This window comes from Coregonus clupeaformis, chromosome 10 (assembly GCF_020615455.1).
Source record: "Coregonus clupeaformis isolate EN_2021a chromosome 10, ASM2061545v1, whole genome shotgun sequence".
Lineage (NCBI taxonomy): Eukaryota > Metazoa > Chordata > Actinopteri > Salmoniformes > Salmonidae > Coregonus > Coregonus clupeaformis.
In genome coordinates this window covers 26,502,812-26,517,098 of record NC_059201.1, presented here as the reverse complement: position 1 = coordinate 26,517,098, position 14,287 = coordinate 26,502,812, and the positions used below count along the sequence as shown (strand labels likewise).

Here is a 14,287-nt window from a genome sequence, read left to right as displayed (position 1 = left end):
GTCAAACATCAAACGTTACATCAAATAATCAACCAAAAAGCCTCAACCCAAGCACCTAAAACCAGTCTAACACCAAACATTAAATCAAATAATAAACCGAATTGCTTCAACACAACAATTCAAAACCAGTATTATGCTATGTCAAACATCAATAACGGGTTATACGGTTTTAAGCAACCACAAACCCAACAGTTATCCCCAAATTATACAGTTTGGACAGGCACAGACGTCTTTGATTCCCAATTAGTTTTCTATCAAGGTATACAGGTTTATCATTCACACTCTCATGCATACGTCACCCCTGTCTTGAAGAATTTTAAGTGTCTCCTTTGAACCTAGTCTGAACTGATATGTGCCATAGCGTCGCACTGCCTATTTATTTAAAGTACCTCCTATGGGTGTCTTTTGTTAACGTTTGCACAATTTAAACTTTATTTCCTAATTGTAATTCTCATTATTTACTGTTTTAAAATATTGTTTGTATTTTCAGCCAAAATGGTACACAGTTATTACACAGTTAAACGTAGTATACAGTTATCACACAGCAAAAATAGTACACAGTTATCACACTCACTCACAATACACAGTCATAATCCTATCACACAGTCAAATATGTCACTCAGTCATAAATGACACACTTACACTCGACACACAATCGTAATTCTTTGTCACACAACTAAAGTTTCTTAGGACACACAGATAACAAAGGTATACAATGGGGCACACAGCCACCTCTACTATGGGGCACACAGCCACCTCTACTATGGGGCACACAGCCACCTCTACTATGGGGCACACAGCCACCTCTACTATGGGGCACACAGCCACCTCTACTATGGGGCACACAGCCACCTCTACTATTCCATGGGTTTAACCATCAGAATTATCAAACATTTGCATAGTATATTATGAAATCGAAATAGTATACTGTAATCGTTATAGTACAATAGGGTTCACTTACATCAAACAGGTGCTTCACAAAATTAATTTGGATAAAGCCAATGTGCAGAACTTTAGTTACATAACAATAGGTGTCTGCTTACCTATTTTAGAAGCCCGGGCACTTTGTGAAACACACGGTTCGACAACAGCGATGTCCAATAGGCTGGATGAATTCCAGCGAAGTTCCGCTACTAGATCACAGTCGGAGGTCACCAATTGTTAGAAATTGCGTAATTCAAATCTGGTATTGGAATAAGAGAAAACATAATCAAGAGATATTCAATCCAAGCTAAATGTATTATATGCAAAATGTATGTATGATAAGTATGTTGGTTCGTATACGGGCTCACTGAAATACTACGCAGGGCAGACAGAGAACTAATCCATTGTTACAGGTTCTTCTTCAAATACTCTGACAGAGATAGTTCCCACTCTCTGCTGGCCAATCAGAGTAGAGACTGAGCGTGGTTTAGACTTACTCAGCCAATCCGTTGGCGCACGGGCTGGTCCCAACCCCTTGGCGCTCCACCGTTCCCAGGCATAAGTTGCTATCATAATAACCTGTGGAGTTAGCACCCAAAAGACACCATTCCACTGTACTACGTTCAAGGACGGTTCACAGACAACATTCACAGACAACAAAGAGGCAGTGTTCGTATCTGTGAGAAATACAAGTCTTATCTATAAGAAATATAAGTTTTATCTCATCCTAGCCCCTAACGTTCCTCACATGAATCACAGCCTGTTATGTGAAACAATTTATATCAGTATAGTACAAACCTATGCTTATCATTAATGCATTCCTTCTAAGCTATTCATCACATACATATCAAATTATGAGAAAATAGAACCCCACAATCCCCCTTTTCACACCCACTGGGTGTGAACCCAAAATAAGAAAACCCAAAATAAGAAATTTCAGGGAAATTTGGATTCCCCCTTTTGACACCCATTATGGTGTCACTCCAAATAACATAGTTGAACAACACATAAGTAATGCATTCCTTCTAAGCTATTCATCACATACAGATCAAATTATGAGAAAATAGAACCCCACAATACCAACCCTACCTTGTCACAACACAACTGATTGGCTCAAATGCATTAAGATGGAAAGAAATTCCACAAATTAACTTTTAACAAGGCACACCTGTTAATTGAAATGCATTCCAGGTTACTACCTCAGTAAGCTGGTTGAGATAATGCCAAGAGTGTGCAAAGCTGTCATCAAGGCAAAGGGTGGCTATTTGAAGAATCTCAAATATAAAATATATTTTGATTTGTTTAACACTTTTTTGGTTACTACATGATTCCATATGTGTTATTTCATAGTTTTGATGTCTTCACTATTATTCTACAATGTAGCACAAGAACTGTTCGTCGTCAGGAAATTGATTTCCATGGCCGAGCAGCCGCACACAAGCCTAAGATCACCATGCGCAATGCCAAGCTTCGGTTGGAGTGGTGTAAAGCTTGCCGCCATTGGACTCTGAAGCAGTGGAAACGCATTCTCTGGAGTGATGAATCACGCTTAACCATCTGGCAGTCCGACAGACAAATCTGGGTTTGGCGGATGCCAGGAGAACGCTACCTGCCCCAATGCATAGTGCCAACTGTAACATTTGGTGGAGGAGGAATAATGGTCTGGGCTTGTTTTTCATGGTTCGGGCTAGGCCCCTTAGTTCCAGTAAAGGGAAATCTTAACACTACAGCATACAGTGACATTCTAGACGATTCTGTGCTTCCAACGTTGTGGCAACAGTTTGGGGAAGAACCTTTCCTGTTTCAGCATGACAATGCCCCCGAGGTCCATACAGAAAAGGTTTGTTGAGATCAGTGTTGAAGAACTTGACTGGCCTGCACAGAGCCCTGACCTCAACCCCATCGAACATCTTTGGGATGAATTGGAACACCGACTGCGAGCCAGGCCTAATCGCCCAACATCAGTGCCGACCTCACTAATGCTCTTGTGGCTGAATGGAAGCAAGTCCCCGCAGCAATGTTCCAACATCTAGTGGAAAGCCTTCCCAGAAGAGTGGAGGCTATAGCAGCAAAGGGGGGACCAACTCCATTTTAATGCCCATGCTTTTGAAATGAGATGTTCAACAAGCTTTGTCATGTAGTGTAGGTAGCTACTAAAGACACAGGTCAAAGTGAATTGCAAAATGTTAGCCTACCTGAAATTCCTTAACGTCATCTCTGCAGACTAAGACCACAAACACTGACATTTTGAAAACACAGCAGACACTCAAAACGGTCTTCAGTGGCAACAATTCTGCCCAATTAGCTGATTGGCATTCCATACCCCCACCTCGGTTGATCCTTCCACTTCTGTCGACACGCCCACTTCCAGACACTCCAGGTATGCAGTTACCCATGACTCATATCTTTGCTCTCAAGGAGTTAACGTGGCAGGTTAGGAGAATGAGGTTAACGTTAGGAAAAGGTAACTGGATACTTGGAGCGTGTCTGAAAGTGGATGAATTAACAGAAGTGGGTGTATGGAAAGCGAATCAGCTAAATGGGCAGATTTGTTGCCACTCAAGACCATTTTACGTGGCTGATTGGGCTGCACCATGAGTCGATTGTTGACAACTGTAGCATTTTAGCTAAGCCTAACCCTTTTCCTAACCTTAACCTCATTCTCCTAACCTGCTATGTTAATTCTCCTAACCTGCTACATTAGTTCTCTTAACCTGCTACGTAAACATTAAGCTGACCCGCGGTGCACCTGGCTTTGGCCGGTTTAACCAATAATGGAGAGCTGATGTTACACCCATCGCTGTTGATCCACCCACTTATTTTGCAACACCCACTTTCACCCACACTCCAACTATGCAGTTACCCATACTTGAGAAAAAGTACAGCTCCAGACCAGTTGCAGTGCCCACAATGCACATCTGCTAACAATGAGTCAGCTAAACCAGAGTTGTTTCGTCACATTACATTTTATTATTTTTCAGTTTTATATTATCTCTATATATATTTTCTCTCTCTCTCTCTGCCTTATTTAGGTGATTGCACAATACATAGGCCTGGCTGACAGTGATGAAAACATATATTTGCATAGTGGAAATCTAAATAAAAACTACTCTGTCTCATAAGACTGTGAAAGTTCCACCATTCACTGACACAATAGGCCACTGCATTATTATTGAGTGGTATAAACTAATCATAGTTGGAGCATGAACAACAAAATGAAAACAATCTCTAACACTGCAGTTTGTCTGCTTTGTAAATCTGACAGCAATCCAATCATGCAATTTTCAGTTATCTCCCTACCTCTGTAATTATTGCTTTGATGACCATTACACTTTCTATTGTGTAATTTAAGGCTAATCAAACATCATAATTCATGTGCTTTACAATAATTTATGCTTTTATAATTATAGTACTCATACTCTCACACACACTGTTTAACCAGGCCTTGCAAAACAATGTAACCTCATGAGATCAGGATGTGTAGGCTTATCGAAAACTACTTGGCTGTTCTGGGCAAAGTCTTCACTACCTTACCACTAGATGGCAACATCGTGGTCCTCTGTAGCTCAGCTGGTAGAGCACGGCGCTTGTAACGCCAAGGTAGTGGGTTCAATCCCCGGGACCACCCATACACAAAAATGTATGCACGCATGACTGTAAGTCGCTTTGGATAAAAGCGTCTGCTAAATGGCATATTATATTATTATTATATTATTATCGTATCTAATTATGTGATATTAATACAAGGATAGTGGAATGATAATGCTTAATTCACAATATGATACAAACTAGTAAATTCAATACACAAACAAAGGCATGAAACATAGTTTTTCCACAAAGTACATCAAAACCCATATTTTATTTTAAGTATAGCAATACAATTTACATATTAAATAACACTATAATAGAATGCTCTGATATAGCTTTCAACAAAACAAAACATTTTTTTCCTTATTTTTTTCTTATTTCAGGTTACAAAAGAAGAAGCAACGCCCACCTGTTCAAAATGGTCAATGGGACGAAATTATTCAGTGACTTACTAGAGCTACTCTATTGCACACTCTGACAACAGAATTGTAACTCAGAAAAAATGACAAAAACAAAGTAATAACAATAATATCACAATCACTGCCTTAAAGTTAATGGGAGGCGTGGAATTGTATTGGAATGTGATGACAACCACTAGCTCAATGCACAGACACTTGGTTTCAACGTTTCACCACAAAAGCAAAGCAATGAAGGAGTTGAAACGAGAGAAAGAAAAATAGCTTTATATGAAAATATAACATTCTATGATTATATACCATAGATACAAAGTTTCCAGAGAATGGTTGGTTATAGAAGCAACAAAATATATATTGTTTTCATGACACCCTAGTGTTTGTGTTTAGCAACACATAAACACACCTGACAGTGTACACTAGTCTCAGTCAGGAAATTAAGAGTTAACCTGATGGAACAAGACTAAACTTAAAAAAGCTAGTGCTTAATGATGCAAAATGGCTTCACTGACAAAGGGACAAAAGTCAGCTGTTTACCCCAAATGTTGGAGAGTTATGACTTCATTCAAGAGCCCTCCTTGGAAGGAGATGAAAGATAACGGGTAAAAAAATAAAATAATTGATGTATCTCTCCACTTCATTTCGTAATTCTATGAGTTGAGTGAGAAATTAAATATAATACAATTGCAATGAGCTCCTTCTGTAGCAAAGGGAATTCCTAAACTAACACAAGTGATGAGGAGTTGATGCAGAAATTCCAGCCTGGAAACAAAAAGATGCCAAAAGAAGCAGAAGAAAAACTAAACAGAATTATCATCACTCACTCAGTCAACAGCCTACATATCACTGGAAAAGGAAATCAGACACAAACGCAATTAAATTGCACTCCCTCTCTCAAATATTTATCTTAACGGAAATGAGTATAATTCTTTGGTAAAAGTTACAAATCATAGGTATCCTCCATGCTTTGTTGTGATAATCAAACAAAAATATTCTAATAGCATGGTCATTGTGCTGTATAATGAATTCACATTTATTTCAAATGTAAATCACAGGTGGTCTCTCTTTCCTTCAGATAACTAAGGGAGGTATTTATCAAAGTCATTCTATCAGGAAATATAGGGGTGGCGGGAGGACAACAACTAAAACAGGGTCAATGAGTTTGTTAATCACTCAAAAACCACAGTGAATCTTTCCTTGCTTAGGCCACAAAGTTCCCAACTAACTTACTCTGGAGCAAAACCATACGACAGTCATAGCATACAATCATACCACACACGAGCAGAGTCAAGCAACAGTGAGGATTAGAAACGATGTACACAAAGTCGTGTGACGTGGGAGCATAAGTCCTTTACCCCAATAATAAATTCAACAGGGTATGACACAGAAAATAGCAATTAGCTGTATCAATAGTATCCATTTTCTCAAAGAAGTTTCCGCTCACACAATGGCATTATCATTTCTTCATTTGACTCTGCTGTGACTGTGTGTAGACTATTAGCAGCAAGAAGCAAAAACCAATTGAGCCAGAAGGGGGTGTAAGTGTGCAGAAAATCAACACGCATTAAATAAGACTGGTAAACTGTTGGATCAAGTGGGAGTCAGTTCGGCTGAGGCATGTCATGACATCGGACATCTACAAAATCACAAGCTATAATGGTAAGTATATTCATATATGTATACATATCTATATATATTTAAAAGCATAATATGAATCATACAAAAAATAATACAAGTTCACAGTAGCTGTTATAATACCACCTTCAATATTCAAATATGGGTTTGAATTGCTAATTAGATGCATAATGATGATAAGGTCATACAAACAAAAGAAAAACAAACAACAAACAGAACTGATGACCCTATTGCCTGTAGGTGTGACAGAAACCAGACTGTTGAGTCTTGCAGCAAATTAGTGATATATGAGCCACATGGGTGAGGAGAGGAGAGGTGGTCTACTGTAATGAACCTCAGGTTGAACGGGTTATTGATATGAACAGAGAGCTATGTCACTCTCACTCCTCTTCCTTATATGAGCTAGTAGGGAGCAAACGGAGCCTTGTTTTTTTCCTATTTCTTAAAAGCAGTTGAGTGAGGGCTTTGCCATGGAATGTTGAAATCAGAGCTTAAGTGTAGTAGAACAGAGTCCATCAGCTTAGTATAGGCAGTAACTGACATTATAGTGCAAACAAGAAAGACAGAAGTGTGTTTCGTTGTTGTGAACTCAAAAACGCAGGTGCAAACGCTCAGTAGGATAACATTAAGACATAAAATGGCAAAAAATAAATATCAAAAACTTTTTATCAGTGTAAAAAAGTAATCAGGTTATTCATTTAACCAAGAGTCTGGCAAAAAAGGCCTCAAAAAGTATTGTCTTATAGTCCTTGACGTTTTACAAAGTTAGTGCCTCTCTGTCTGCGAAGGCCTTGGGCCCCTCAGGCCTGGTGAGTTGGGCCCTTCAGACGAGGGACTCCATGCTCTCTGCCTGGTCTGAATCATCAGACATGGCCATGGTACAATTTCTGTCCATGGACATGAGGCCAGAGCCATTTTCCTTGGTGCTGATCAGACTGAGCATAGCTTTATAAAGGTACTGGTACTGATCCTGTGGAGGGAGAGAGAAACGCTCTTAGAGAAGGGGGAAACTACAAATGTTCAATTATGTAGTCTTTACATTTAATCTGTTCAGTCCCATAATCATGCTCTACTGGTCTACTTACTATGTCTGTGAAAACTCCAGGCCTCATGAGGTTGATCATTTTGGCCACCTGATAGACGCCCACGGCACTCTCACTCTCCAGCTGCTGGGACAGCGTGGTAAGGGCACACAGCATGCCTGCTGACACTGCCCCGAACCTAGGAGACAGGAGAGGGACAAACAGGGTTACTTTATAGGCCCTAAAACAGGACAGGGACTGAGGGACCCACAGGGTCACAAATTAGCATAGAGCCCAGAGAGGCAAATTAATTCCATGTGAGACTACAGGAGGGGTTCAGCCCCTTAGAAAAAGAGGGATGCTCACAGGAAAAGGTTGCTGCTTCTATTAACAGCCATGTCAAGTGTGATGGAGATACACAAGCTAACAACCATGTCTCACCAGCTAATGAATATGCAGACAATTACGACAGCCGTCTATCCAAAACCTCTTAGGGGGGGATTCCATAGTAACGATACAGAACTGAAATGCTCAATTAGTCCCTTTTTTCTCTGGGATGAGACAAGCAATCTTCATTTTCCTAATGAATAAACATGACTGAGGCTGCATGTCTCATCGTTGGGAGTGTTGTTCGTGTCCGCTAATGTCTGTTAGTATTAATAGACGTTCATTATTTCTAATTGGATGGCATATCAGGGTACCTGGGGGTGGAACTTAATGCAGATAAAAGGCTGTGTGTGATGATGTAGTGCACATAAATACCTTTTGCGGTTAAATTCCCATGTACCGAATAAAAAATACAAGTTAAATGGGTTTCCATCACATTTTCAACTCTACTGATGGTTTTGTCACAAAAACGTTGCATTAAAGGCTATAGTGAGAGTGCCCACTCTGGTCTTGACACCTGCGCTCTAGCCAACAGCTCGCAGATACATTGCGGGCATAGCCTACATGATGAGATTATTATGGACAAAAGATCAAGATTATTTTTATTTGTCAAACGGCAGCCAAGCATCGATCATCATGACACCAGAATAAGACCCTCGATATTTATTGGAAAGGTGCATCAAGATCACCATGCACTTTCACCCCCCTGTGAAGTTCATCCTAACTTATTTCAACAGTAGCCTAATAAACTGAACCTCACAAAATATCATCACGTGACTCCAAGTTTACTTCGATATTATATCAATATTTGAGCATAAACGCATTTCCACCGCCATTTCTCGCATAATTAATTTTACAGACACAAAGATCCCACCTTCTCTAGTGTATTTTGTGTTGTCAATATTTGGAAAGTTTACCGGCAAATTAGCTGTTTCCATCAGGCCTTTGGTGAAATGTTTTATCCGACATGCACTGCCGACATGTACTTTAAGCATAAAAAGGTTGGATGGAAACCTGGTTAGAGTGAATAATTACATGTTCTGTTGAAACAGAATACAGTTTAAATGATTTACTTAAAGAGGTTAAAAGCAGAGATAATGATTATTTCTGTCATCAGGAGCAGGACATGCCACACTCACTCATCGTGTACTATGGTGGGTCCGTCTCTGATCATGGCCTCCTCCTTGATGACGTTGATGAGCTCAAAGGTGCTGCTCATGGGAGCATCAGGGTTGGGCCATTTAGGGCACTGAAAGTGACGCACCTCCAACACATAGTCATCCTGGGGGGAGGGAAAAGAAAGACAGAGGAAGGGATAGTTTAGGTAGGTGTACGTACAAAGACACCAACCTACACACATGGACTGACTCACACACTCATGCAGGTAAAGACAGTCATACACACAGACGCAGGCCAATAAACACACCGCACACATAATATAAAAATGTACACTGAGTATACAAAACATTAGGAACACCTGCTCTTTCCATGATATAGACTGACCAGATGAATCCAGGTGAAAGCTATGATCCCTTATTGATGTCACTTGTTAAATCCACTTCCAATCAGTGTAGATGAAGGGGAGACAGGTTAAAGGGGAGACAGGTTAAAGATATTGTTATCCACGTCGGCACCAACGATGTTAGGATGAAACAGTCAGAGGTCACCAAGTGCAACATAGCTTCAGTGTGTAAATCAGCTAGAAAGATGTGTCGGCATCGAGTAATTGTCTCTGGCCCCCTCCCAGTTAGGGGGAGTGACGAGCTCTACAGCAGAGTCTCAGCACTCAATCGCTGGTTGAAAACTGTTTTCTGCCCCTCCCAAAAGATAGAATTTGTAGATAATTGGCCCTCTTTCTGGGACTCACCCACAAACAGGACCAAGCCTGACCTGCTGATGAGGGACGGACTCCATCCTAGCTGGAGGGGTGCTCTCATCTTATCTACCAACATAGATAGGGCTCTAACTCCTCTAGCCCCACAGTGAAATAGGGTGCAGGCCAGGCAGCAGGCTGTTAGCCAACCTGCCAGCTTAGTGGAGTCTGCCAATAGCACAGTCAGTGTAGTCAGCTCAGCCATACCCATTGAGACTGTGTCTGTGCCTCGACCTAGGTTGGGCAAAACTAAACATGGCGGTGTTCACCTTAGCAATCTTATTAGGATAAAGACCTCCTCCATTCCTGCCATTATTGAAAGAGATCGTGATACCTCACATCTCAAAAATAGGGTTACTTAATGTTAGATCCCTCACTTCAAAGGCAGTCATAGTCAATGAACTAATCACTGATCATAATCTTGATGTGATTGGCCTGACTGAAACATGGCTTAAGCCTGATGAATTTGCTGTGTTAAATGAGGCCTCACCTCCTGGTTACACCAGTGACCATATTCCCCGTGCATCCCGCAAAGGCGGAGGTGTTGCTAACATTTACGATAGCAAATTTCAATTTACAAAAAAAAAATGGCGTTTTCGTCTTTTGAGCTTCTAGTCATGAAATCTATGCAGCCTACTCAATCACTTTTTATAGCTACTGTTTACAGGCCTCCTGGGCCATATACAGCGTTCCTCTCTGAGTTTCCTGAATTCCTATCAGACCTTGTAGTCATAGCAGATCATATTCTAATTTTTGGTGATTTTAATATTCACATGGAGAAGTCCACAGACCCACTCCAAAAGTCTTTCGGAGCCATCATCGACTCAGTGGGTTTTGTCCAACATGTCTCTGGACCTACTCACTGCCACAGTCATACTCTGGACCTAGTTTTGTCCCATGGAATAAATGTTGTAGATCTTAATGTTTTTCCACAAAATCCTGGACTATCGGACCACCATTTTATTACGTTTGCAATCGCAACAAATAATCTGCTCAGACCCCAACCAAGGAGCATCAAAAGTCGTGCTATAAATTCTCAGACAACACAAAAATTCCTTGATGCCCTTCCAGACTCCTTCTGCCTACCCAAGGACGTCAGAGGACAAAAATCAGTTAACCACTTAACTGAGGAACTCAATTTAACCTTGCGCAATACCCTAGATGCAGTTGCACCCCTAAAAACGAAAAACATTTGTCATAAGAAACTAGCTCCCTGGTATACAGAAAATACCCGAGCTTTGAAGCAAGCTTCCAGGAAATTGGAACGGAAATGGCGCCACACCAAACTGGAAGTCTTCCGACTAGCTTGGAAAGACAGTACCGTGCAGTACCGAAGAGCCCTCACTGCTGCTCGATCATCCTACTTTTCCAACTTAATCGAGGAAAATAAGAACAATCCAAAATTTCTTTTTGATACTGTTGCAAAGCTAACTAAAAAGCAGCATTCCCCAAGAGAGGATGGCTTTCACTTCAGCAGTAATAAATTCATGAACTTCTTTGAGGAAAAGATCATGACCATTAGAAAGCAAATTACGGACTCCTCTTTGAATCTGCGTATTCCTCCAGGGCTTAGCTGTCCTGGATCTGCACAGCTCTGCGAGGGCCTGGGATCGGGAGAGACACTTAAGTGTTTTAGTACTATATCTCTTGACACAATGATGAAAATAATCATGGCCTCTAAACCTTCAAGCTGCATACTGGATCCTATTCCTACTAAACTGCTGAAGGAGCTGCTTCCTGTGCTTGGCCCTCCTATGTTGAACATAATAAACAGCTCTCTATCCACCGGATGTGTACCAAACTCACTAAAAGTGGCATTGATAAAGCCTCTCTTGAAAAAGCCAAACCTTGACCCGGAAAATATAAAAAACTATCGGCCTATATCGAATCTTCCATTCCTCTCAAAAATTTTAGAAAAAGCTGTTGCGCAGCAACTCACTGCCTTTCTGAAGACAAACAATGTATACGAAATGCTTCAGTCTGGTTTTAGACCCCATCATAGCACTGAGACTGCACTTGTGAAGGTGGTAAATGACCTTTTAATGGCGTCAGACCGAGGCTCTGCATCTGTCCTCGTGCTACTAGACCTTAGTGCTGCCTTTGACACTATCGATCACCACATTCTTTTGGAGAGACTGGAAACCCAAATTGGTCTACACGGACAAGTTCTGGCCTGGTTTAGATCTTACCTGTCGGAAAGATATCAGTTTGTCTCTGTGAATGGTCTGTCCTCCGACAAATCAACTGTACATTTTGGTGTTCTTTAAGGTTCCGTTTTAGGACCACTATTGTTTTCACTATATATTTTACCTCTTGGGGATGTTATTCGAAAACATAATGTTAACTTTCACTGCTATGCGGATGACACACAGCTGTACATTTCAATGAAACATGGTGAAGCCCCAAAATTGCCCTCGCTAGAAGCCTGTGTTTCAGACATAAGGAAGTGGATGGCTGAAAACTTTCTACTTTTAAACTCGGACAAAACAGAGATGCTTGTTCTAGGTCCCAAGAAACAAAGAGATCTTCTGTTAAATCTGACAATTCATCTTGATGGTTGTAAAGTCGTCTCAAATAAAACTGTGAAGGACCTCGGCGTTACTCTTGACCCTGATCTCTCTTTTGACGAACATATCAAGACTGTTTCAAGGACAGCTTTTTTCCATCTACGTAACATTGCAAAAATCAGAAATTTTCTGTCCAAAAATGATGCAGAAAAATTAATCCATGGATTTGTTACTTCTAGGTTAGACTACTGCAATGCTCTACTTTCCGGCTACCCGGATAAAGCACTAAATAAACTTCAGTTAGTGCTAAATACGGCTGCTAGAATCCTGACTAGAACCAAGAAATTTGATCATATTACTCCAGTGCTAGCTTCCCTACACTGGCTTCCTGTTAAGGCAAGGGCTGATTTCAAGGTTTTACTGTTAACCTATAAAGCGTTACATGGGCTTGCTCCTACCTATCTTTCCGAGTTGGTCCTGCCGTACATACCAATACGTACGCTACGGTCACAAGACGCAGGCCTCCTAATTGTCCCTAGAATTTCTAAGCAAACAGCGGGAGGCAGGGCTTTCTCCTATAGATCTCCATTTTTATGGAACAGTTTGCCTACCCATGTGAGAGACGCAGACTCGGTCTCAACCTTTAAGTCTTTACTGAAGACTTATCTCTTCAGTAGGTCATATGATTGAGTGTAGTCTGGCCCAGGAGTGTGAAGGTGAACGGAAAGGCTCTGGAGCAACGAACAGCCCTTGCTGTCTCTGCCAGGCCGGTTCCCCTCTCTCCACTGGGGTTCTCTGCCTCTAACCCTGTTACAGGGGCTGAGTCACTGGCTTGCTGGTGCTCTTTCATGCCGTCCCTAGGAGGGGTGCGTCACTTGAGTGGGTTGAGTTACTGACGTGATCTTCCTGTCTGGATTGGCGCCCCCCCTTGGTTTGTGCTGTGGTGGAGACCTCTGTGGGCTATACTCGGCCTTGTCTCAGGATTGTAAGTTGGTGGTTGAGGATATCCCTCTGGTGGTGCGGGGGCTGTGCTTTGGCAGAGTGGGTGGGGTTATATCCTTCCTGTTTGGCCCTGTCCGGGGTTTCTTCGGATGGGGCCACAGTGTCTCCCGGACCGCTCCTGTCTCAGCCTCCAGTATTTATGCTGCAGTAGTTTATGTGTCGGGGGGCTGGGGTTAGTTGGTTATACCTGGAGTACTTCTCCTGTCTTATCCAGTGTCCTGTGTGAATTTAAGTATGCTCTCTCTAATTCTCTCGTTCTCTCTTTCTCTCTGAGAACCTGAGCCCTAGGACCATACGTCAGGACTACCGGGCATGCTGACACCTTGCTGTCCCCAGTCCGCCTGGCCTTGCTGCTATTCCAGTTTCAACTGTTCTGCCTGCGGTTACGAAACCCCTACCTGTCCCAGACCTGCTGTTTTCAACTCTTAATGATCGGCTATGAAAAGCCAACTGAGATTTATTCCTGATTATTATTTGACCATGCTTGTCACTTATGAACATTTTTGAACATCTTGGCATGGTTCTGTTATAATCTCCACCCGGCACAGCCAGAAGAGGACTGGCCACCCCTCATAGCCTGGTTCCTCTCTAGGTTTCTTCCTAGGTTTTGGCCTTTCTAGGGAGTTTTTCCTAGCCACCGTGCTTCTACACCTGCATTACTAGCTGTTTGGGGTTTTAGGCTGGGTTTCTGTACAGCACTTCGAGATATTAGCTGATGTAAGAAGGGCTATATAAAATAAAATTGATTGATTGATAAAGAAGGATTTTTAAACCTTAAGACAATTGAGACAATGATTGTGTATGTGTACCATTCAGTGGCTGAATGGGCAAGACAAAAGATTGAAATGCCTTTGAACGGGGTATGGTAGTAGGTGCCAGGCGCACTGGTTTAGGTCAAGAACTGCAACGCTGCTGGGTTTTTCACGCTCAACAGTT

At 41.6% G+C, this 14,287-nt stretch overlaps 1 protein-coding gene across 2 annotated transcripts in view; it reads right to left on the bottom strand.

The window, feature by feature from the left end:
• Positions 1-4,764: 4,764 nt before the first annotated feature.
• LOC121574943 (receptor-type tyrosine-protein phosphatase gamma) overlaps positions 4,765-14,287 on the bottom strand; it is a 401,205-nt gene continuing 391,682 nt past the window's right edge. For both annotated transcript variants that reach the window (XM_041887647.2, XM_041887648.2), the window contains 3 exons: positions 9,109-9,251; positions 7,646-7,781; positions 4,765-7,530 (listed from right to left, as the gene is read on the bottom strand). In XM_041887647.2, the coding sequence (XP_041743581.2) occupies positions 7,384-7,530; positions 7,646-7,781; positions 9,109-9,251 (426 nt within the window). In that variant the 3' untranslated portion in view covers positions 4,765-7,383. The remainder of the gene's footprint in view (positions 7,531-7,645; positions 7,782-9,108; positions 9,252-14,287) is intronic.